This window comes from Epinephelus fuscoguttatus, linkage group LG18 (genome assembly GCF_011397635.1).
Source record: "Epinephelus fuscoguttatus linkage group LG18, E.fuscoguttatus.final_Chr_v1".
NCBI classification, from domain to species: Eukaryota; Metazoa; Chordata; class Actinopteri; order Perciformes; family Serranidae; genus Epinephelus; species Epinephelus fuscoguttatus.
In genome coordinates this window covers 14,688,070-14,714,122 of record NC_064769.1, presented here as the reverse complement: position 1 = coordinate 14,714,122, position 26,053 = coordinate 14,688,070, and the positions used below count along the sequence as shown (strand labels likewise).

At 39.0% G+C, this 26,053-nt stretch overlaps 3 protein-coding genes across 3 annotated transcripts in view; 1 reads left to right on the top strand and 2 right to left on the bottom strand.

Moving 5' to 3' along the window:
• dym (dymeclin) overlaps positions 1–19,219 on the bottom strand; it is a 68,334-nt gene extending 49,115 nt beyond the window's left edge. Inside the window, exons 1-6 of the mRNA XM_049604417.1 lie at positions 19,003–19,219; positions 16,071–16,277; positions 14,045–14,097; positions 9,928–10,000; positions 6,501–6,626; positions 4,278–4,417 (exon numbers count right to left, since the gene is read on the bottom strand). Coding sequence (XP_049460374.1) covers positions 4,278–4,417; positions 6,501–6,626; positions 9,928–10,000; positions 14,045–14,097; positions 16,071–16,210 — 532 coding nt within the window. The 5' untranslated portion in view covers positions 16,211–16,277; positions 19,003–19,219. The remainder of the gene's footprint in view (positions 1–4,277; positions 4,418–6,500; positions 6,627–9,927; positions 10,001–14,044; positions 14,098–16,070; positions 16,278–19,002) is intronic.
• A 1,303-nt stretch (positions 19,220–20,522) lies between these two features.
• Positions 20,523–21,924, bottom strand: LOC125906106 (UPF0729 protein C18orf32 homolog). The gene is made up of 3 exons (XM_049604525.1): positions 21,814–21,924; positions 21,164–21,379; positions 20,523–20,915 (listed from the first exon to the last, which is right to left on the bottom strand). The coding sequence occupies exons 2-3, from the start codon at positions 21,341–21,343 to the stop codon at positions 20,850–20,852; spliced, it is 246 nt and encodes an 81-aa protein (XP_049460482.1). The 5' UTR covers positions 21,344–21,379; positions 21,814–21,924; the 3' UTR covers positions 20,523–20,849.
• On the top strand, positions 21,906–25,570 carry rad1 (RAD1 homolog (S. pombe)). Its single transcript, XM_049604524.1, has 7 exons — positions 21,906–22,021; positions 22,806–23,007; positions 23,130–23,238; positions 23,401–23,558; positions 23,818–23,918; positions 24,350–24,448; positions 25,030–25,570. Exons 2-7 carry the CDS (start codon positions 22,813–22,815, stop codon positions 25,205–25,207), a joined length of 840 nt encoding a protein of 279 aa, XP_049460481.1. The 5' UTR covers positions 21,906–22,021; positions 22,806–22,812; the 3' UTR covers positions 25,208–25,570.
• The last annotated feature ends 483 nt before the right edge of the window (positions 25,571–26,053 follow it).

Sequence of the window (26,053 nt, the reverse complement as noted above, 5' to 3'; positions counted from 1 at the left end):
ATTTTCTAAAACCTGCTCCCAGAGAAACCAGAAAGAAATCCTCAGATGAAGACCTAACCCACATACATGTAGATATAACAAGGTGTCCATCACCAGTTGAGTAGAGTAGAGTAGAGTAGAGTAGAATAGAGCAGGGTAGAGTAGAGTAGAGTAGAGTAGAGTAGAGTGGAGTGGAATAGAGCAGGGTAGAGTAGAGTAGAGTAGAGTAGAGTAGAGTAGAGTGGAATAGAGCAGGGTAGAGTAGAGTAGGGTAGAGTAGAGTGGAATAGAGCAGGGTAGAGTACAGTAGAGTAGAATAGAGCAGGGTAGAGTAGAGTAGAGTAGAGTAGAATAGAGCAGGGTAGAGTAGAGTAGAGTAGAGTAGAGTAGAGTAGAGTAGAGTGGAATAGAGCAGGGTAGAGTAGAGTAGAGTAGAGTAGAGTAGAGTAGAGTAGAGTAGAGTAGAGTAGAGTGGAATAGAGCAGGGTAGAGTAGAGTAGAGTAGAGTAGAGTAGAGTAGAGTAGAGTAGAATAGAGCAGGGTAGAGTAGAGTAGAGTGGAATAGAGCAGGGTAGAGTAGAGTAGAGTAGGGTAGGGTAGGATACGGTACGGCAGGGTAGAGTTGAGTCTGTACATGGCAACAGAAATGAAGCATTGCTTTGCTTTGCCAATGACCAGTGTTTGTTACTGGGGACAGTCCAGACTGACTATGAACAAGTGAAGTAAGCAAGAGTGATTTCACATGCTACTGACCTGAGGAACATGATTTCTGTAAAAAGCATTGTCATGTAAAGAAAGTTGTGGTAGTCTAGTCCAGAACACCATACATGGATTTACAGACTTTATAGAGTGTGTTTGAAAGGTTTATTTTTGCAGGCCACCGTACAAGTAGAGTTTTAGAGGTTTGTCATGCTTTGCCTACAGCTCCAGGCAGCCACTAGTTTCCACTTACTTCTGTATGGCATCAATATTAATTAACTCTGGACTCCTTTTCGTCAAAAAGACATTATTGTTATGTGGTAATGGTATTTAAGCACAGACCAATTTTAAAGTTTTTAACGGCATCAATAATGTAACTTTGACAAAGATAAAAGACAATGTGATGCACACTGAGATGGATGACACAACTCAAGCAAGGTCTGTCACGATAACTACAAATACTAACTTATTGTGGTCAGCAAAAATAATCAAGGTCATTTCCATACATTGTATGACATTGCTCTTGTGTTTATGTGCATTACATGAGAATGTGACCATCACTTGAGCCAACAATAAACAGCAGGGTTTTCCCAACCATTAAAAGTCTTGGACGCAGCACCTTAGCATTTTTTTCACAGCATCTAAACAGAGTGAACAGAAAAAACTTTGCTGAGACATGTTTTGCTGTCATTTCTGGTCACGCGGCTTCTGTCCCCTTGTCTGCTTTCTGTGTCAAAATTTCACCATGGACAGGGCTCAGATCCTCAACACGCAGACACACCTTTATTTATGTTTTATTTATTTAGGATATATATATTTTTTCACATTCCAATTAAAATGTCTGAATATTTTTAAGTATTAAAACTTAATTTCCCTTTAAAAGTGTGTATTATTATGCTATTAGATTATAATCATATCTGCGGCATAAACTGGTCTCAAAAGGACAATAATATCATTTATTGCAACTATTTCTGGGACAAAATATTATCCAACAAAAACTGTTAACGTGACAGGCCTTACTCAAGCATGTTTCGGGGATTAAACATTTATTTTCACACCATAAAGTAATGGATATCTAGTGATTTTTAAGTCATTTTAGTGAGTAAAAAACAAACAAACCCTGATATGCACCTTGAAATGGGCCCTCTAGTGATTTTTTTGTTGAACTGCAACAAGCAAATCAGAGAGCTGGGAGACTCACAAGAGACAGACGTGAAGAAACGTGGTTAAAATTCAAGTAGAAAGTAGAGCTGCAATGATTTTTTGATTAGTTGTCAACTACTAAATCAATCAGCAATTAATTTGCTAATCTGTTTTGGTATTTTTTGGAAAAAAAAAAAAAGTCAAAATTCTCTGATTCCAACTTCCTCAACGTGAGTATTTTCTGGTCTCTTTACCCCTCTATGACAGTCACTGAATTATCTTTGGGTTGTGGATGAAACACGATTTTTAGGTTATCATCCTGGGCTTTAGGAAACACTGATTGATGACACTTTATGGACCAATCAACTAATTGATTAAACGAGTAAACCTATCAACAGGTTAATCGACAATAAAAAGATTGATAGTTGCAGCCCTAGTAGAAAGTGTTCGCTATATCCTGGCTACATCCTGACTTTAAGCCCTAGAAAAAAAATGAGTCGAGCTCTATAAAGTGCTGGATCCTACATTTCCCCAATTACAACCCTTAGCATCTTTCTGTTAGACCTTCGTTGCCTGGTACATGCCCAGTTTGTAACACAGGCTCTCTGCAGAGATAACCCTGAAAATATTATAAGGGTTGTTTACTCAGACATGGAAAAGCTCTTCCAGAACCACAGAGGACATCATACAACTGTTTTCACAGGCGTTCAGATACCAATCCTGTCTGGTCAACTGACCCTCATGTGTTAGATTGGTGGAGTTTCCCTTTAATTAAATGAAATTCAGCTGATATTTACTGTTACCATAGAACAACACCCGTGCCCACACCCATTTTCAACATTCAAATTAAAAAGCGTGTTCTGCCAATCCCCGATGACTGCGTGCATGTACGAGACAGAGAGACGGAGAAAGAAAACAAGTGTTGTTTCTGAGCTCGGAGTATAAGAGCGCTTGTGTCTTTGTTGGGTCTGTGCGTGTGTGTATAAGGGAGGCGGCTGCAGACAGACAGGCTCTAGGGGATTACAGAACAGGACAGGGCACCATAACTCATCGGGCCGATCGCTGGCCACAGACAGACAGGCTGGGTTGAATGCTGATGGCTCACTGATAGGAATCTGCCACCAACAACCGACAAAGAGCATTTATCTGCGGGGGAAACCCAGCCCTATTCTCACACTCAAACAAACATGCATTCAACACACATACGCACGGAGCACATTACCAGTCTGATACACACACACTGTTCATTTTTGACTCATCACTTTCATCCACACTACCACGGCTGTCAGCATGGCTCGCACTTTCATTTCTCAGATTAATCATATTTCTCACCCGTTTGCTTGGAGGAAAAAAGGAAGACACTGACACTCAATTCTCCCTTTTTTTTCCACTGTCTGGCTCTTATTTTTGTAATTTGAGTGTCATTCCTATTATTCACTAGCTTCATTTTGATGTGTGGGATGTAGCAACATCACGACAACAAACTGTAATAGGGGCAAACAACACGACTGATCGAATGATGACAAAGGTAACATTCACATCCCTGAAGGGGGTCCAGAATAAATCAAAAGCCTGGTTTATGGTATGGCCTTTTAAAAACTCTCACTTGACATTTTCAATTGGTAACCATGGTAACCAATGGTAACCAGATGCTATCTAAAGCTGGATTGTTTACTTACATTATATCTTCCCAATCAGTATACATATCCTTCTGACACCTGTTTCTTTCCATCTATATTTGTGCTACTTTGCATCATTTTGTATTTTGATAATGGAGAAATTTGATAAAATCAGTGAGTTGACTGAAGAGGAAGACATTTTAAACTTATGAGAGGACAATGGTAGCGCAAGACAAGGAGTGGTCAGTGCGTCCACTGAGCTAAACAGGGGAGTTAAAGATTGAATAGGTGATGTAATGGGACTACCCAATTATGTTGCAGGACAAAATATGACGGTGTCTGTGACATAACAAAATTCTCCAGGTGTGCAACATCAAAGGAATGTTGAAAATACGTCATTTTTGTCAAGCAATATTCAGTATATATTTCTCTTCCACAATATTAGTTGTAATCATTCTAGATAATTCCACATCTTCAAAGCCTGTAAAAGTCATTCATCATTTTAATACAACAATCTTAGAAGAAAAAAAATCACTCTTATCTTATCACAAGTCATATAGTTTGATGCAAAACACACTTTGAGTGCACCCAAAATGTCCATTCGGCTTTCACATGTAATAAAAAAAAACCCAACATCAACAAAAAAAATGGATGCTGACAGGTATAAATTAAAACAGGACGTAGCCTTGCAAACTTTATACAAAGCTCAGGTAATAATTTACTATGTTCAATATAGTTTTAAGCTTTAGAAAATAAATGCTGTGGATCTCACTACTTGTATCTCCTTTGTTGTAATTTCTTTTTCTTTTGTTCGTGCGTAGATGTGTGTACACGTACTTGCCACCCCTGACGCCAGGCCGTAAAGCAGGCCTCCCTCCGCTTTCGGCTCAAAGATGTGGGTTGCTGGAGGTGGACATTTCTCCTGCCGGATGAAGTTATAGAGCAGGGTCTTCACCAGCCGACTGGTTAAAGACAAACTGGGGAGAAGAGAGACAAATGGAAAGAGAGGTTTAAAAAGACAGCTGGAGGTTATCTAGTCCTGTGGCCTTAAAAGCTGTTACTCTCCTGCTTAACAGAAACATCAATTCTGTCTGACTTGGACAACTAAATAAATCATAAAGTATAAAGCATTTCATTTATCTAACCTGAAGAAAAAACCTTGTTCAGCTCAACTGCCATCTCTGCCTCATTATCTGCCTGACTGACAATCCAGTCATGTTGTAATAAAAAGCAGAGCCCAAACACAGGACTTGTTCTTACATGCACAAGCAGGTGTGTGTGTACAGCCGGACAGACTGAGATCCTATTCTCAGCCACAGGTGTCCATATCAGGTGTCAGGGATAGACTCGTCTCTTCCCTCATCACTTCAGCTCTCTCCCGGTGAGTGACATACATGTAATTGGCGGTGTACGATACCCCATATCACTGTTTTTTTGGTTACGCACAGCCTTGCTTTCTCAACTGACCAAATGGCAAAACCATTTTAGATGCGTTTTGCCAACATCAGCTACTTGGAAGCCTTTCTTCAGCTCAGTGGCAATTAATCCAAAGTGCTCTCATTTGGCTCTCATGCTGCGAGAGCCCTAAAAGAAAATTGCTTCCATCCTCTGTCCACCCATCTGAACTGCACTTCTTGACTTTAAAATGCATTCAGTGTTACAGCATTTATCTGCATTTATTACCATTAGAGATAATAATGGACTGAGGGAAATTGGGTTCAAAGCATTTGAGAGCGCAGGTCAGCATCAGGCTGTTGATTTGATTTGATTTGACTTTTATTAACATTTAGTCAGTTATCTTATCACATATAACATATTACCTTTTTAATTCTAAAGTCTATGATTATTATCAGATTTAAAAAAGACTCACTGGTTCACTTTCCTTGAAAATTACAGACTATAACGTCACACAACGTCCCCTTTAGTATCAGCTGAATGACGCATATAGACATTGTGTGGAACATGACGAGATTGTCTGGAAGCACAGAGAGTAACAGAGTCTGGGTAGATGAACAGTAGGCTGGATCAGACACTGCCACATTGGATTGGAGAAGATCCAAAGTGATCTGGGCCTGCGTTCAAAAAAAGTCGTTGACAGATTGTGGACGACCTAGTTACAGAGGCAAGTGAGAGTAAGAGCCCCGACACACCAAGCTGACGGTCGGCCGTCGGTCATTGTCGAGCCATCGGTGAGCGTCTGTCGCCCTAATTTTTGCAGTGTGTCCCACACTGTTGGCACAGGTCAGCCATTGTCGCCTATTTTTGGCCAATTCAGTATGCTGACTTGCCTTCAGAGGAGGGAGTGAATGAAATTACTTTCACTGGCAGTTCAGTTCAGTGCAGGCAAAGAGATAAGAAAGTGAGATGTTTGGGTTATTGCTCTCAAACACAGGTAAATCTCCTTTGTTCTTTCAACATGGGGTTGTATTGTCAATGCGCTACCTGGCTACCTAGCGTCTTGAATCCGTCTTGTCCGTCTTCTGGTTTCCCTTTTTCAAAAAAGACGAATACAGACTACCACCGTCTGCTGGTATGAAGATTTATCTCCTCTAATGCAGGCACAGAATGTACGTGCTAGTTGGCTGTTGGCTGTAGTCTTTGCAGTGTGTTCAAGTGCAACTTTCTGACCAAGACACAAGCGACATGAGGCGTCGCAACAGTTGGTGTTCATTGCCACTCTGTCTTTGAGGTCAGTTTGGTGCATCTGGGCATTATCTCATAGAGCAGTCAAAATTTTAGGACTTTATTCCAATGTCTTGGTTAAGGTATAAGTTAAGTTGTGTAGTGTTTTTTTTTAAAGATTTTTTTTTTTTTAATTGGACAGGATGGCTTCAGAGTGAAGGGGGGAGAGAGAAGGAATGACATGCAGCAAAGGGCTGCAGGCTGGAATCAAACCTTTGGCCGCTGTGGCAAGAACATAGCCTCAGTAAATGGGGCACCCGCTCTACCAGGTGAGCTACTGGGCGCCAAAGTCATGCAGTTTTAACAGATGCTGTTTGGTAAATTGAGTTGATGGCAGTCTTCACTAAAGTATAAACTTGTGCGTGGGTGTTTTCTCACCATCGTCCCTTCATGATGTGCTGGTAGATTAATCCATCTCGAAGGATGTCTTTGTGGAAGAGCTGATAGGAGAAGAAAACCAGCAGCGTGGTCACTGCTTCAAACAGGATGCTATAGGTGATGTCACTGCAGAGAAAAGACAAATGCGTGTAAGGTTAATAATATCTTACATCACATCTTTAATGTAGGTATTATATGTATATTAATTCAATGCTAAGAAGAACTGACGTCTATTTATTCTATTACATATTACATATTTATCACACCTTGCATTTTGTGAAACAGGGTATTTACAGCTGTGACAGGCATTCTGTATCTCACTTGCAATGTGGTTTACGATGACAATACAAGTGAAAAGTGACCCCACTTCAGACAAGTATCCTTCTATTGAAGCAAAACTTCACTGTTGCGTGCTTCCACTGACACGTTCAATCAAGTGGGCAGTGTTTTTCCTTTCACTTTCACACAGTCTTTACCCATTACATCTCAAACTGAACGATTACCACTTGACTGTGTGTGTGTGCGTGGATGCACACAAATGTCAAATGCAGGGCTTCAACAAATCTTTTCACCATGGCTAAATCTTGAATATTTTCTTTTGTGTATAAAAATTGTGAAAAATGCCCATCAAGATTCCACAAAGCCCAAGCTGACTACTTGAAATTGTCCGGTTTCATCCAACTAACAGTCCAGAAGAAAAGGTATTCAGTTTACTATCATAGGCCAGGAAAAAACATAAATGGAAATATTCACATTTCAGAGGCTAAAACCAGAGAATTTTTGACATTTTGCTTGAAAAAATCCTAAGTTAACACCAATTAGTTATCAAAATGTAGATTTTTTTGTTTACTGACCAATCAATTTATTGAACTATTGTTTCAGCTATACACTTGTCAGTGAAACAATGATACAGTTAAACATACAGGCTGTAAACAAATGTCTTTAATGATAATCTTAACTACACCTGACCTTTGTCTTAACCAGTAAATTAGCTATCTGTGCCAAGGTTTTAATAAGGTTTTTTAACATACAGTCTCCGAACAATTTAATAGAGAAGCAGCTTGTCACAGAGTATGTGTGGAAAAAACAAAGCGGGACTAATTCTGTTGCATCTGTCTTTCTTTTGAAGCCCCAAGAAGTGCAGAAATCAGGGATTTGGGGAAACTAAGATTTCCATCCAAACCAGGAGCACATACAGAGGAAACGGGATGACAGTCACAAAGTGGTGGAGGGAAGAAAAACAGGTAAAAGTCTTAAAGCTGGAAACAATGAATAACGTTGGAATGCTGAACGCATTTTACAAAAGAGCCAGGGTTTGATGTCCAGAGACAACAGAAGAGAAGGAGAGACACAGAGAGAGGGAGAAAGTAGACTGGTTGACAAAGAGACAAAGAGAGGAGGATCAAGACTGACACAATACAGACAAGGGAGAAGAGAGGAGAAGTGGAAGATGCTGCGTCAAGAAAATAGCAATTGTCAGTCATGTTTCTGTGAACTTGTTTTGACACTGCAGAGGAGGATTTTGCCCACAGAGACGCACATACTACTGTATCTTTGTCTCTACGTGACAGACTGAGTGGCAGGCAGGAGATAATTCCAGCATTGATGAGTAAACACACAGAAATATTCGCTCATTAAAGCAGAGAGTGTTAGCGTGCACGCCGCCCACAGGGAGTAAAGGATGATACCATTTTTCAATCATGATGTTCCCTCTCCCACTCACTGGCACGGCTCCTAATCCAACTTTCATTTCAAGCCCTTTCTCTTCCTCCAAAACAACAAACATCTTTTAGTCATATCCCTTCCTTTTTTTTTTTCTTTTTAATTCTGTCCCTTTGCTCATCACATTGCCAGCTCAGTGCTCCGGCACGTCAGTCTGGCTGACGACTCTGGGAGTGAAACATATGGACATCCAAGCCTAACCTTGTTTTGTAATGGATTTCAGCTTCTCTTGGTTAGTGAATCAAGGAGTGGATGAGCCAGTGGAGCACGCAAGGGGAGAGTTACACATACAAACTTTTCACAAACTGCTTTTCATTAACTGCTCAATGACTAACATCCTACACACATTAACAACCAACAAACATGAATAAAAACAAAGGAGTCAAACTGAGAGATGGGCCGGGCTGAGAAACAGCACAGAAGTCACCAATATTTGATTTTTTCGTGTGAACATTATGCTGATAATATAACGTCAAACAAGTGATCTTATACAATTAGCAATGTGGAAAGATGCTGTGTGGGGGTGCAAAATCTCTCTTTACAGTTGTGTATTTAAATTAGTCCTGCATGTGTGACGTTAAGGGTTTATGTAAGAAACTAGTGGTGGGAATCTCTCTGCAGCTCCTGATTTGATTATGATTCAGAGGCTACGAAGCAAATATAAAACAGTTATTTATGCATCTTTATTAGGGATGCCAAGGTGAGGGAATTTTCCCACCGGTGTTATCAATTACATTTTAACAGAAAAGATATTCTTCGATGATGCTCAATATCGGCAGAACGCACATTGAAACACATATTATAAGCATTTACCTGGCAAAACACGAGTTGACTTCAATTATAAAGTAGTCACAGGAAATACAATGTGTGTGTCAGAGATGTTAGCACTTAGCATTATCATTCATTAAAAATGTGCAAACAAAACAAAACATCAGTCAGTTTTGGCTGTTTCTGCCCGCGGATGAATTTGAAATGTTGAAAGCAGTAATGAACAAGACGGAGCAGCCACCATGAGCTCATGAAGAGCTGCAGGCATGTGGCTGCACACCTACAACTTCTTAGCATGTACCAACTCCTGGTCCCTCATTAATGTTATTAGGTTCCAAATTAGCATTGAGTTTAAATCCAAAATATTGCCAAACAGGCACCAAATCCTCCACCATCATCTTGTCGGTCTACTCTCCTAACATGACAAGTAGAATCTGACTCTTGCCAATCTGTGCTGTGACTTTGCTGCTGCTGTAGGGAACAGACACTTTCAGTTGATAATTGAAGCTTGCGTCATCTGACTAATTCATAAGAGAAGCACAATGACAGTTGGGGTGGTGGGCAGGTAATGTAACACCGGTAAAACCGGCTACCACAGCAAGCCTAATCTCAATGCATCAACAGTTTTGATTTTTATACATGATTTCTTTCTTTCTCACTGTGTGAGCGCTGGCTACATTTAAAACAAAGCATATTTCATCCATAATCAAAATAAAAAGATTTATTTTTTTCCCATCATTTTTTTATTAAAACAATGCCAGTCGATCTGATTATTGACCTTTCTGTATCAAGTCATGATCTTTTGAGAGAGAATTGCGACGCATCTCAGAATGATATTTCCCCCCGGCTCTATAAGTCACAACTGAGTGTTTAGGTCAACTCTCTATCACACACACATTTATACACACTCGAATACACAAACAAGGTAGATACTTACAGCAGGGGCACTTCTACGATCAGGTGAATGAGGTTGGACAACAGCTCCTCGAGGAGGTCCTCTCTGCCTGTTTCTACACAAGGGGTCGAGGGAGTTATTATACAAGACATACATGGCAGCTCCCTGTTGATCATAGTCTGTCTTTGTTCCTTCCAGCTCCCACTGCACCAATCCCATGAGAGAAATTAGCTGATTGGCATTAAAGGGTTTCTACAGGGTTCGCCAAGTTAAATTTAAGACTTGTTAAGACGGTTTTAATACCACATAGAATAAAATTTAAGACCTGTTTCACGATGAAAGTATGATAAAGAACCAGGAGAGACGATATGGCCTAGAATTATTTATTATTAAATCAGAGTTTCAGTTCTTCTCAGCAGTGCAGAGCAATAATTCCTGATGATATAATTAATCAAATCAACGCGACCTGCTCGCAATTAAGCATCAGAAATTGAATGAATGGATTAACCAAATTAATTTGATTAGTTAATTCAAGCTTTTACTAAAATTCACACTTGGCCATTACGGGACAATGAAGTTCCCTGCTAGCAGGCAGAGGTGCACGTCTGATGGTGCTGATTGAAATTCCACAAAAAAAGCCTGAACAGCCTCCTGTGAGCACCATCAACAGTGGCAGCAATCACCTCTTTTTGTTAATAGCTGTGAAGCATCTCCCGACAGCCCACGATCAAACACAAAGAAATGTCATAACTAACATTACTGCCTACAGAGGGCATGAGAAAATATCTAAGGCCTTTGTTAATTAAATTCGAGGCCTTTCTTTAAAGAAACTTGTACTCAATGCTTTTTAAGACTTTTCACAACCCTGCACATACCCTGGATTATTTTTCCTTTACCACTTTCAACAAGCTGTATTTAGCTTTGTGTCATTTTGCAGGAAGTCACAGAAAGATATTTTTATAACAATCATCCAACACAGCAGATAAGGTCTGTGGGGAGCTGCATGTGAGCGAGTGCATTTGTGAAAATGTCACAGTTCATGTTTGCAAGTGAATACTGGCAGCAGGGATAACAAACAGAGACGGCAGAATGATAAAAATGAAAAAGAAGCTGAAATTTATATTTTTGTTTTTCCTTTTAATGATCATTTCATTGTCTTTGTAAGTGAGCACCAACAAAGTGTTATTATGTTATTAATGTTTATCAAGGTCATCAGGTGGGCACCCATTCGCAGAGTATTTATTCTGAGATTACCTCAGACAGAGCCCGTGTTTGAGGACAAATATGATGTGCAGTCAGTGGACGCACATTCAGACTTTTATTAAAGGAGTCTCTCAGAGGCAGCTGATCCAGGTCAGTAACTTCACTGAGTGGTTTGGTGAGTATAAAAAAAGATGTCAGTAAAATTATACAGCCTTTTCAGTCACCAGATCTCAACCCAGTTAAATCACCATCACTTTAAGACCAAAAAATATAATATACATTTTATCTTCTTATCTATTTTGTAATGTGTGATTGTCTCTGGGGCTATATGTCATTTTTATCATGTCTAGCTATGTTTGTTTTTCTTTCTGTCTGTTGTGCCCACATCTGTCTTGCAAAAAAGATCTTGATCTCTATGAAAATACTTGGTTAAATGAAGGTTGTATATATAAATGAGTGAATACCTCATGGAGGAATGGTGTTCATCCCACTAATAGAGTTCCTCAGACTTGGCAAGAAGCACTGAATCTGTTCTGGTGGCCTGAGTACATACCAAGACACTTAATTTGTCACCCATCTTTACGTTCTTCAGTAATATGGTCCTTCAAATGCTAACAGTTACACACTTTCATTCAAGAACTGCTCGGCACACTTGAGTCTGGGATTTAAGTCCTTGTGTATTTCGCCTACTCAAACTGGAAACTAGAGATGTTCTGATACCATTTTTTCTTATCCAATTAAGAGCTGAAATAGCTGAATTTGCATAGCATCCAATACAAATAGCAATACCACTGCAAAAAGAAAAATAAACAGCTGTATACTACTAACCTTGCATTGATGCGAAATGATTGTTAATATTGTTGTAGAGCTTGACTCAGGTTAAACACCAGATAAAACATGAACAAATACATACAGAGGATGAATGCCATAGAGTACCCTGGGGATGGCGTTTTTCTGTAGGCTGACACGTAAGTTAGTGTCGCCCTGGTTCCCTTGTCAAAAAACAAATTGGATTATTCCAGTGCATTTTGGATTATTGATTATCATGTTTTGTTCAGCAAGATAATCTTCATAAATGAACACCACTGTCAGGATTACTGAAGCCAAAAGTAAAAAGCTAAGCTAAGGCTATAAACGAACTAGACCACAGTCACATGACCTAACATCGCCATTATAACAAGACTGTAAAGCCAGCTTTGGCGCAGCATGATGACGTTCTGTAGTCTCATTTAGCCACTTGTTAGCAACGGCCTTCAGAGTTCACGAGTGGGGTATTTTACGTCACAGAACAAAATGTGAAAGTCTCTTACGCTTGTGTGAACCACAGATCTTATTTCAGGCATCTAACCAAAAACCCATTGACTTTGAGAAAGGGGAACCATAACTAGTAAAATGCTAACTCATTTCAGGGTTCTAGGACTCATTCCTGAGGCACCCTATGGAAACTGACAAACTGCTGACATTCTCCTAACGGCTAATCAATTTTTCGTCACTGCCTCTAACACAGCAGTTGGCAGTAGCTGCACAGCACAACTTGCCGTATTGGGAACTATTTTAGAGCAACAAAGAAGAATTGATTTCTGGGAAAATTTCCATTTCATCCAGATGTGAAACTATTTCAAAGTTAATCAATAAATTAGGTGGTACTGGGTCGGTGTATAGACTCGCATATCTGATCCAGCATTTTAGTGCAGTATTGGGGGTGTTTCCAATACTGGTATCAGTATCGCAACAACTCTACTTGAAACTGGACAGCATCAGGTTATCACATTATTATCATCTTACACTGATGGCCATGGACTGAGCAGAGCCAGTGTAGCATACTTTGAGTGAGGGTCAAATTCAAAGAAGTGACCCTCTAGTCCTTCTCAAACACAGTCCCTATCATCCCTTATGATTTTTGAGTTACTGTACATCATATTCATCTTCCCCTGTACTGACTAAAATGTCTCATAACTGCATTACAACCGTAATTTTGACACCCAAGAAAACACTGTGAGAATACCATAATAGCATATAATGATACTATACAAGTTACTATATTTTCACACAGAGACAAATTTGGGACAAAGTTGGTGAGAAACAAATGAGGAGGAAAACAAGAAATGATTGGAACCATCCAGTGCAAGCCACAATGTTTCACAACCACTAAACACCAACTGGGGGTGTCTAATCAGTCCCACAAATTGACAATTTGCACATGCCAATTATTTTTGACACCGAAAATGTTGGTTTGTTTATGGGACAAAATCTGTTACGAAATGTGAGAAAAACAAATGGGAGTGGATTGGGAGCGATAACTCCAACCTCTAATGATGTTTAATAGAGAATGAAGAGTTCCACCCGAAGCATTTTGGGTGACTTAGGCAGGGTCAATCTCTGTGGAAATGGATCTTGGCAGCCGGTGCAGAATAATGCCACATGTGCTGATGGTTATACCTCAGCAGTTTTCTCATGGGAAACTATAACCACTTCAGTGTTTCTCCCCTGTAAAAAATAAGGATTCGCTGACTGCCTGTGATCAAACAATAAGTGGCCAGCACTCCCGCGCAGCGAACACTGACATGCATGGGGTCTATCATTACTGACGCATTCATCTGAGTTCATTATCTCCTCTGAGGTTCCCATACTCACTCTTGGCATTCTGTAGAGATTTTCAGCTCTTTGGTTCTTCCCAGGAAAATTCTCACAAGAGCGCCAAAATTCCCCGTTCTGGGATTGTTTTCAACTTGGGAAAAAAAAGAGGAGAGAACTTAATCAGAAGCATTACATAAGCTAACAAAACCTTCTAATCCGATAATTTGGCATGCAAACAACAAGAAAGAAATAGTGATGATTTTTTTAATTTGAACTCTTGAAAAGCTGACACACATTGTGACAACTTGACCAGGGTATTGACCAGTAAAACATTTTTAAATATCACATATGAAGCATATTTATATCACAGGCAACATACTGAGGATCTTGGCGAGGGGGATGACAGCCTCTTCCAGTAACTTGGAGTCTCCACTATTTTGAAAGAAAAACAGAGAAGAAGAGATTTATATAGAAAAGGAGAAAACACTTACGATTATAACCTAAAAATCTTTGAGTTAAGGACTGTTGGTCAAAGAGGACAAGCAATCTAAATATGGAGACTTTGACTTTTGGAACCTGTGATGAACATTTTGCCTTGTTTTCCCTACATTTTATAGATTAAGACAATAATTAGCAAGATAATCGATCATGAAAATAATCGCCGCAGCAGTGACTTTAAGGTATATTGTTTTCCTTGAATGCCTCCATTGAAAACGGCAAACACCTTGGTTTATTAAGTGATTTGGGGGCCGCATTTAACAATAGCGAAACTATATCAAGACATCCAGTTACAAACGCTCACACAACTCGTGCAAGATAATCCAAGTCTCATTTATCGTTGTATGCTCAGTTCTTCACAAACACACATTGGAGTCTAGATTTGAAGGGAGCATGGAGCATGGAGAAGTTTCGCTTTCAGTTCAGTTTTGAATTGTAAGGTTTTACCAAAAATGCATGTGTTTGTGAAGAACTAAGCATGAGACTGGCTAAATGAGACTTGGACTACACTGCACAAGTTGTGTGAGAGTTTGCAAATGGATGTTTTGATATAGTTTTGCTGCTGTTAAACGTGGTCCCCAATCAATAAATCAACACGTTTGCCGTTTTCAAGGTAACACTGCGTAACTAGCTGATATATAAATGGACATTTTGTGAGTGAAGTATTCCTTCAAACCACTCAAACAGTCCTCTTTCCTGTGTTGTCCCCAGTGTTCATATTATGTTCACTTTATATCTTAAGTTTGTGTTAAAATAAAATGATTTTCAAAATTATTTAAAGAAAGATAGCACAATAACGAGCAGTATTAGTACACAAGTGTATATGCACTGTTAACACTTCAAAGGTGAATGAATGATGAGTATGTAAAATCAGTCAGTCTGATGGGAGGTGAGGCGGTGTCTTTCCCTCTCAACACTATTTACAATGAAACTACATGTCAATCTATTCTCAGTCAAGCAGGACAATAACCCTGTTAAATGATTACTGAGGTGAGCTCCGCAAACATCCTGTCCACAGTTGCTGATCCTGGATGGGAATCTTTAAGGTCTTCCTCATTGGAAAGGTTGTGTGTCAAATGTCTTTTGGAATGTTGGAAGAGAGTACTACTACTCTTGAGTAGATGCTTGAGGAGATTTGTCCAAAACGGAGGAATTTGCAAGAAGCTGTTGGAGGAGTCACTAATAGCTTGTTGCATACTAAATTTTTAAACACACCAGCTATAAAATTTTGATGAGAAACACTTTCAGGAGATATATTTTCCACCAAGGCCCTGAGGGTTTACAGTTCAGGAAATGTTGCCACTGTCACGATCAATTTTAACTCCAATTTGTTTCCCTTCCTGGCTGGCTTCTTGTTTTTTTCTGCATGCAGGAATTTCATCTAGAGCTGGAACTAACAATTATTCTGATTATCGCCATCATGTTTTTCAGTGTCAAGTTATTTTTATTCTTATTCTGATGATTTAGTCTATATGCTCCTGACAGGATGGCCTGGCAATCACAAGTAATGAAAGCAAAAACAGACATTTTTAAATGTACTTTATCAATAACTCATGAGTGTGAAATGTTTTGACCTAAGATATAGTAGTTTAGCTGGAAATTCTTAACACAAGGTCCATTTACTAACTTTCCCTGACCTTTCCACGACATCTTATGTCGTCAGCATCATAGGAATAAGCTGAAAGTACAGAGGAAAGCTATTAAGTGGACTGTGTCTTAAGATTTTATTGCCAAGTATTGTCTTTATAATGACACCAAGACAGAGAAAAGAATGCAACACTTTTTCATGTGACGCTGCAACCAAGTTTCATCCTGAAACTAATAATCATTGAATTTTGAACCATGCTGGCACATAATCAGTCACATGTCTGACAGAACAGCACCTTTCTATATGTGTATTTTTTTACCTGCTAGTGGGACTGATGAAGGTGAAGGAGATGAGCTGGTTCCAGAAAGGGTCATTCTCTGATATAGACTCCGTGCCTACCAGGGACTTGAGGCTGGGGTTATCAGACAGGTCACTGACCTGGCTGGTGTTGGCTCCCATCTCTACTGGCTCCAGTCAGCCAGACTCACCACTCTTCACTGCTTTTTCACCAGGCATATGCCAAATCCTGTGGCAGAGGAAATGCTCTTAAGTTTGGTGCCATCACAAATAATGATCAACTCTGTTTGTCCTAAACTATGTGAAGAATGTCTTATGCAACTTCAGAGAATGTTATGCTTTTAAGGCAACATAAAAATAAACGACCATTTGAAAGTCAGGAAGTCATGCTGCTTTTCTCATTTATCTTGAATACAAGGTGGTGAGGTATTCCTGTAAGACTTTATTAGTCAAGTCATGTCAAGTCAAGTCAATTTTTATTTATAGAGTGTGTAATTGGCATAAAATATTAAAACAGATACAAAAGCAATCAACAATAGACATAATAGTGCAAATTGGAACACAACAGAGGATTAAATCAGTTTAGGTTGTCAGTCTCGAATCAATTGTACGCCAGTGAAAAGAGGTGGGTCTTCAGTGGCGATCTAAAGGTTTCTAATGTTGGAGCAGTTTTTATTTGTAAAGGTAAGCTGTTCCATAGCTTAGGGACAGCCACTGCAAAGGTTCAATCGCCGCTGGTTTTGTGCCTGCTTCTGTGATCTAGGAGCATCTGATCAGTCGACCTCAGTGCTCTAACTGGAGTGTGAAACTATAGTTGTTCTATTAGACAAAGTGGCGCCACGGTGTTTAAAGCCTTAAAAACCAGCAATTAAATCTTAAAATCAATCCTAAAATGGACAGGAAGCCAGTGGAGGGAGGCCAATACTAATGTTATGTGGTCTTGCTTTCCTTTTCCACTTAGAAGATAAGTGGCTGCAGATCTACTGATCTACACCCACATACAAAGAATTACAATAACCTAACCAAGAGGTAATAAAAGCATAGATAACTCTCTTGAAATTTTTGGCGGGGAGATGGGGCTTTATCTTGACAAAGTCAAAGTCTTCATTGAAAAAAGCTAGTTTTGACAACTGAACTAATTTGTTTATCAAATTAGAAGGAACTGTCAAAACTTACACCAAGATTTTTAACAAAAGGTGAATTGTGTGATACTAAAGGGCCAAGAAAAACCAGCAGTCAACCAATAGGTCTGGTCTTCCAAACCTAACAATCTCTGTCTTATATGAAAAACACTGAGAAAGTTTAAATTCATCCAAGTCTTGATATCATATAAACACTTCAGCAAAAGCTGTGTAGAATTTGTACTATTTGTTTTTAATTGTAAACAGATCTGGACATTATCAGCAAAGCAATGAAACTGAATGTTATGTTTATCAAAAATGGACCCCACAGGCAGCATATACAGTGAGAAGAGGACAGGGCCCACAATGGAGCCTTGAGGAACCCCACAAGTAAGTCGAGCCACCACGGAGGAGTGCTCGCTGAGGAAAACTGAAAAGCTCCAATCAGTCAGGTATGAGTGGACCATTTGAGGGCTGTTTTGAGGTGAGCAGCTAATATTTGACTCAGAGCTATTACATCTCTCTATATGCAGTCAAATTTGAAATTATTAAGAAGTGAACACCCTGCTACCCCTGGGGTTTAAGGAGCTGACCCTATAATCAGTGTTTCCATTTCTCTCTCCCTTTGTTTCCTGTCTGTATTGTCTACTCTCTAATTAAAACATAAATCTGCCCCTCTGAAAAATGCTTGAATGCTGGAAAGTAACTTACAAAACTAGCTTAATTATGAACTCAACACGGAGAATATCTGCCAAGAGTTATTTTTACAGAAAAAGTCCAGTTAGCTAAGAAAAAACATGCAGCCACAGTATATCCAAGTCAAGCTGGTGACGACACTTCAGCAATATCTGCCTTACTGAATTTTTTTTACTTATCAGGCACCCAGAGTTTGGCTTCTCCCTTAAATACAGGGACCTTTGGCCCTCACAAACATCAATGTGCAGCAGAAAGGCCAGTGGGGATGTAACTGGCACATAATTAAGACACATTATATTCTTTTAGCACTAGTAAACATAAATACAATTCACATTACACATCACTTCTAAATTAGTTTCACTGTCCATAACAAAGATGTAACACAAAACTCCAGGAGCCAATCAAAAATGCAAAGAAGACATGCTCCCACTGGGACTGATAATGTGGATCTCTAGTCTTCCTATCCATGTTTTTCAAATCAAAGCCTTGATTTGACTAATTATATGCAAGAAAAATCACCTGCCCTTACCAAGTCCAATGCCTTCATTTGAAAGGCAGGCCAAGTCATTACAGGATGACATAGACGGAACCAGGACGTAAGTTTTGTTTTTTTGAATTGACACACCTTAAGCACACAAGTGTAGCCAGCCAGCCAAGTAAACTGGAGCATACTGGAAGCACACAGTTGTGGTAAACGAAGAATTGTTTATACTTATTAGTATTTATAGCAATACATAAAAGGTATAAATGCCATTTGACACATGCCATTTTATTATATTCTTGTTGCCATTGGCTAACGGGCTTTTGTGACCTTGCCTGAACAATACACAGATACCAGATTCAGTGTGCTATTTAATGCTCCTTTAGCTGTATCTGCTCATAACGTGACTAATGTTGCATCTGCTGTGTTAATGACCCAACTTGCATGACGTTAGCTAGCTCATCCTGTTTCAAGTGCAAGAAAATAACTCCGCAATTTTGGCTGTCAACACGTTGTACAAACGGTCACACATTAGCATGAAATCATAGCTAGGTAAATTATTTATTCATGGGTGTCAAGTTAACCGGCGGGTTAATAGTCAGTGTCCAGAAAACAGCTAACGTCCACGGCTTGTTTGCTATCAGCTGACCGCTTACCTGTCATAAATGCTGCTCGCAGTCTCCGCGGCTCTCTCGGCGCCCAGGACCGTTAATGGCGGCTGTTTTTTAAGCTATTTAACAGTTTTGTCCAATGTTTTCATTAACTGTAATTTCCAAAGGCGAATACTTGAATTTGTAGCTAATTTGAAGCAATTAAGTTTAGTCTACATACTCCTTTCCTCCATGTTTTCCACGTCGCCACCCCTTGCGTGATGACGACATATGGGCGTTGATTACGTCTGTGACGCTGCAGATAGAAATAGGGCCAATAGACAGACACTTTTCTAGAGTAGATTTCTAGATCTAGTTCTATTTCACAAGATCATTTTTTATACCTCATATCTTAGATAATTTTACACAGGCTATCACATTTAAACTGTCTGAATATAATCAAAAGGAACGTCAAATGCTATTTTTAAATGATAAATCAGCAAAATAGTTGAGGTCTAATGAAATTTGTCAGCAAGCTATAGGACAGAGGTGGGACCAAGTTATTGTTTTGCAAGTCACAACCAAGTCTCAAGTCTTTGCACTCAAGTCCCAAGTCATGTCACTCTTCACCAAACGTAATGCCACTTTAACAAGAGTAATAGTATGCAAAATTTACAAAAAATCATCAATGTTTTTTAAATTTGTACTTGTTTGTTCACGTGCTTGCTGGAGGTTGCTGCATCTCTATCTGTAATTTTTCACCCTGCATGTTTTGGGTACTGCAGTTCCTTCTTTTTTATGACCACCACACTGTTTTTTGTACACAAACAATATTATCTTTGTTGTAATTTTTTTTTACAACTGGCACTCAGTAACTTAAAAACAGTTCTTCATTGTTTCTGTCCTGCAACTTGATAGGATGTTGTCAGAGAGGTTTGCAGTAAATCTGGGGAAATAAGTGTCGACTTGCTGGAAATCAAGTGTTAATGTTGGTTAATACAGGAAACAAACTGGTTTGTGGCACACTTTTTCAACATACCCTGTATTGTTTGTGTTATAATTGTAGTTGGTTTGTTTCGGTTTTGTCAAGACATGTCTTAAGTCTTCAAATTTGTGACTTGAGTCTGTTGTGAGTCCAATTAATGTGACTCAAGTCCACACCTCTGGTATAGGATAAATGAGATACATGTATATTAAGAGAGAGAGGCGGGAAGACTATTCCACTAAGAGTGAGTACACACAAAAACAGAAATACATGCTGGAAAAGTGTATGTGTGTGTCTGGGCTAAATTATTCATTTCCACTTACTTACTCTTTTATCTTTAAAATCTGCATAATTCTCACAATACATGTAAGAATGGTCATGGCAGTGCTAAAATCTTGCTTTCTTTTATGATTTTTCATCGAATATCAATGATCAAATCGCTGTCAAACCATTTTGCATAGGTATGACATTGATGTCACATGTATATTGTTTAAAATGTCACAGAATATAAACAGCAAGCCCTTAATTGCTTTACAATACCAGGTAAACAAGCTAGTTGAAGCAGAAGCACAGCTTACTAAAAGATCAATAAATGAGCATATTTCTTTTTTGAAGATTTTCTTTTATTCAGTCATTATACTACAAGTTTGACTTAGAAAAGCTATTCCATTGAAAGTGAATATTCAACACAATAAATGCATTTATCGATTCATGATAGATGTGGAAAACATATCAACAATAACCAATTTCTTAGAGTTATTGTGATACAAATGGAAAAAGAAAAATTAAAAGCAAGGTATGCACAACATAGATGGTTATTGAAAACCATGTAATTCAAAGAAGAATGATAAGTTAATTCATAGTTTCTCTAAGTTATATTAATGGAATATTTACACAGTTTTAGATGCATTATAAACATTTGGAGCTGTCAATCTGTCTTCTTATCTGCTGCTATAGTGGATCCATTGGCAGTAGCTTCACCATTGCTTTCAAGCTGAAACACAGAAGAAAGAGAAGTGCTGTTAGTGACAAAATCATGAGAGAAGCTCTAAAACTAACACCACTATCAGTCATCATTTGGTCAAGTGAAACCCAACTTAACCTGCAAAATTCAATTACATTAATTGATGTTACGACATTGTTGGAAATACATTCAAAGCCTCTGGGTGAGCTGTGTTTAAGTGGTTCCTGTTTGGGTCAGTTGTGGAAACATGGGATTTTTCTACTTTTAAGTTAACTTACCTTACAAGTTCCATTACTCTTTTCGTTAACCTTTTGGTCAGTAGCACCCGTCTCCTGGACCGCCTTTTTGGTCCAGAATGTATTAATAATAGGTGAAATGAAGGGATAGATGAAAGGCTCCAGGAACCTCTTGTAGACCCACAACAGGACAGGAATCACAATACAGGGAATGCACACCATGACTGTGGCTCAGACAGGCCGCCCAAAATGAAGAACCTAAAGCAGGGAAAGAACACAAATGATTAACAAGTTACTCAGTGACCACAGGGGTGTGAAACTTTGTGTTAAGAAGGTCGACATATATATCTATTTCACTGGACAAGTCATGTGACTGGATCTATCAATATATACCTCTCCGTGGTGTTTAAATGTTATTTTGAAAACACCATAGAAGTAATTCAGAGGCTGCGTCTTTAGCTCTTCTTTGCAACATTAATTATTGACCTGTTGAGGTCCGTTTGGTGTGTTATTAACCTGTTCTGGTACAGATCGTGTCACAACGTCATCAGAGACACTGCTAGCTATAATGCTAACGTTAGCTTTCTGTCATTTTTCGGTATACGTAACAGATATGAAGAACAGGATATTACACCTGCAGACTTAACAACATTTTTCTAGCCATGTAACTGTGACTGAGCAATATTTCTCACCTCTGTGGATCACAAAACACCGATATTGTCGCTTACTGCCGCTGTGGACAGGAAAAATCTCGTGTGTTTTGGTATCGGCGAAGTCTCCGAAATGCGACTGCACATGCGCGGAATCTACTTCCGTAGAAGAAGAGAGAAGCGGAAGTTGATGCAAACCGGGGCGCCGTTCTTCAAAACACAGCCATACGTGTTTCTGAAGTACAACTTTGTAAGTGTCTGACACATTCTCACAGATAACAGTAACATTTTTTTATAAGTTTATTCACCAGGCTTTCTAGATAGAACAATACATAACACTGGAATTCACGGCAGTTTGTTATTTAAGTTGTTTTATGTGTTACCTCACGTTAGCTACATGTGATGTGCCTTCATATAGCCTAGCTTAAAATTGGTCAGAAACAGACAGCATGTTTTATGCGTCAACATAGGTACATCAACATTTTCGACTAAGTATCCAAGTTGTAAAAGATAAGGCAAGGCAGGTTTATTTATAAGCACAACAAGGCAATTCATATTGCTTTACGTAAATAATCAAAAGCATAGACATCGTGATAAAAGAAACACAATAAAGGGTTAGAGAATATAAAATCAAATTCACAACAAAACGAAGACAGGTATAAAATACAATTCTAAAAGTTACAGCGCAGTGTAAGAAATGAAAAAAAGGTTGCGGCAAAATAAAAGTCTTCAGTCGTGATTTAAAAGAACTTCATAGAATTAACACAACATATATCTTATGTTAATAGAGTTGCAGCAGACCTGGAGTTTTCTGGCAGTTTGTTCTACATATGTGCAATGTGCACAGAAACTAAATGCTGCTCTCCATGTTTAGCCTAGACTCTAGGGACGCAAGATAAAGATGCATAGCTGTTATTGAAATATTCTATATTTAAGCTGCTGTTTTATTGTTTTTGTGCAGTTTTTAAACCCCGAACCCCCGAACATTTGCCATCCAAATGTTTCATGTAAAGTTCTGTGTATCTCCTATTCAGTGCCACAATGCCTCTGTCAACCCAGTCACAAGCTGAAGATGAACAATACGTTTTAATGGCCAGTTTGGATAATGCTCGCAATCTGTCCAACATATTGAAAGCAATCACATTCAAAGACCATGCCATCTTCAACGCCACACCCAACGGCCTGAAGGTCACTGTGGAGGACTCCAAATGTCTGCAAGCCAATGCCTTCATCCAGGTGTGTTTTTTTCATTGAATCATTTCATTCAATGGAAGTGATCCAGTTGAAAATAGTCTTGAGTTCCTCCTAATTATAATGGTGATACTCGATAGAAAAGACTTGTCTTCTTTGTATTCCAGGCTGAGATCTTCCAAGAGTTCACCATAAAGGAAGATTCAGTGGGTTTTCAGGTCAACCTCACAGTTCTGCTGGACTGCCTCAATATATTTGGAGGAAGCACAGTGCCAGGTAAAGATAAGGAAAGCTGATTGGAGAGTGTGCAAAAGAAAACAACAGTTACTATTCAATTAAGCACCAATTTACTAACTGTGTTATTCTGTAGTCATAGTCAGATTATCTGTCGTGGTTGTGACTCAACATTTTCACTATCACCCTTCTGTGATGTTGCAGGAGTATTAACAGCCTTGCGGATGTGCTACAGGGGGTACGGTTATCCTCTGACCCTGTTCCTGGAAGAGGGTGGGGTAGTGACTGTGTGCAAGATCAACACCCAGGAACCAGAAGAGCCAGTTGACTTTGAGTTCTGCAGCACCAATGTCACAAACAAGGTTGGCTTTCACAATTTCATATACTGAAAGAGATATATTTTACTTCTACATAAATTTGGCAGATTAACTAATACAAATTCGTATGAACCCATCTATTTAGAGGCTGCAGTTGAAAGTAAAGATGCACCTTTCCTTTTGTCTTCTCTTTCAGTGACTTGTATATTTTATAAACCCATTAGGAATACATATGACAAAATCTGCAAGTTTTATTTTAATGGCACTGATTACTATGTGTGTACATTGGTCCCTTGTTTTAAAGGTGATCCTGCAGTCAGAGAGTCTGAAGGAGGCCTTCTCTGAACTGGACATGACAAGTGAGGTGCTACAGATCACCATGTCCCCCAGTCAGCCATACTTCAGGTGTGTTGTCACAACTGAAATTGCTTTTTTTATTTTTTGTATTTTTTGTATTTAAAGCATCCCTACATGTTCTACACTATACTAGTTATGCAGGACATTTGGCTCTTGATTATATTGCTTAAACTCCAAAGAAGCATGTTTAAAATACATTTAATCTTCTTTCAGCAATTAAACTTTCTTTAGCCTTGATTACACTGATTGTAGGTAACAGACATCACCTCCTGCACAGTCATTGCTTTTGTTAAATTTGTTGAACAGCAGTGTTTCAATACAAGGACCTCCTTTGGGGATTCTCTTGCAGCAAAATGTAATTTTTCAATGGAAATTTAATTGCCATTCTGTGTTAACAATAAATTGTTGAGTGTTACAAGTATTGCTTAGAGGTGCTTCTTACTATCTCTCAGTTTCCATGTTTTTTGGTTTGTTCTCAGGTTGTCTACGTTTGGGAACTCTGGGAATGCCCATTATGATTATCCCAAAGACTCCGACATGATGGAGCTGTTCAAATGCAACAAGACACAAACCAACAGGTTGGCACGGAGAAATAATTTTACTGTTACAACTCTGAGGTGGACAAGGGGCACTGGAGACAGTAACACAACCACTAGAAGAAAAGAGAGGCAGAGAGACAAAGTAGACGATGAATTGACAGAAAATGTGTGGTATTCATTTCCCATATTTCATTTAGTTGCTTGACGTTGCTCTGTGAGAGTGGTGATGGACTCTCTTCAAAAGCTGATAACTAATGATTAAGATCTAGTTCATATACATCTCCGTTCATAGCTACTTTTGTAATAGACGTTTTTGATGTGAGACATTTTACTTGTCAGGACAGGAACAGCGCAGCTACAATTTTATAACAGGTTTGTTCCAGTTAACTGTCTCATGTAACCACAGCAGTGAAACCATTGATTATTAATTACACCAATGCTTTTCTTGCTGTCATGTCTAAATATCTATAAAAATGGTGACCTCTGCCCCTTTACCTTCACATTCTTACATTATAAAGTCCCACTCTAGTACCTCTCTTGTCTCTGTATGTTCCCATAATGACTTTTATTAAAGCTCTTAATTGTGTCTTAAATCTGTCCTTTCTGTTAACCCGTGACAGGTACAAGATGTCCCTGCTGAAGCCGTCCACCAAAGCCCTGGCTTTGTCCTGTAAAGTCTCTGTGAGGACAGACAGCAGGGGCTTCCTCTCTCTGCAGTACTTGGTCAGGAACGATGACGGGCAGATCTGCTTTGTAGAATATTATTGTTGTCCTGACGAGGAGGTGGAAGAGGAGTGATCACAGTCAGTTAAATTCTTCTTCAAATAAGCACCTTGACTTAGGTGGTGGCCTGTTGCTTTGAGTGAGGAGGCAAAGTCTGCTTGACGAGGCAGTGCTGACAGTGGGGTGCACACAGGAACTAAATGGTGGACTTCAAGGATAATGGACATGGTGGGAAAGTTCATCACCAAACTTGTTCATCATTTGCCAACAGTTGTATTTGAGCTGAGCATTGCCACTGGATTTGTGCAGAGATAATGTACCTGGTTGTTACGTTAGTCTGTGTAGTTAGAGCACTATGATTAAGAATACATAATTTCACAGACAGATATGGAAAATTATTGTATCAACAGTTACTGTATAATGTGTTGTTTGTTACTATGGAGACCCAGGTATTTTGAGTAAGAAATCCCTTGACATGCCTGCAGCTACGTGATTTGTAGTCCAATGCAAACAGTGGTTGAGCCCATCTTTCTGGACCTTTCTCTGCCTTTCTTCCTTTGACACATGCAGTTAGCTGGTTGAAGGCCCATAAAAATAAGACATGATACATTTTCCTACAGTTGTCTAGTGTAGTATGTGTACAGAAAGTCTTCTCTACACACAGGTCTTAGATTTCTCTGAAGCTCTTCACTTCTGATACTGCATGTGTATACTGACACCTTTGACAAACATTTGTTGGGAGTATAAATTAGATGGAGATTGTAAGTTTAAATTGTTTTATTTTCAGGACATAGAAAACAACTAGTCAACTTAATAAACACTTTTTTTTTTTTACACAGACAGAATGTCTACTTTTATCAAAATGGATGGGCAAATATCGTTTGCAGTGTTGTAAAAGCTGAGACCTTAATGACCAACTAC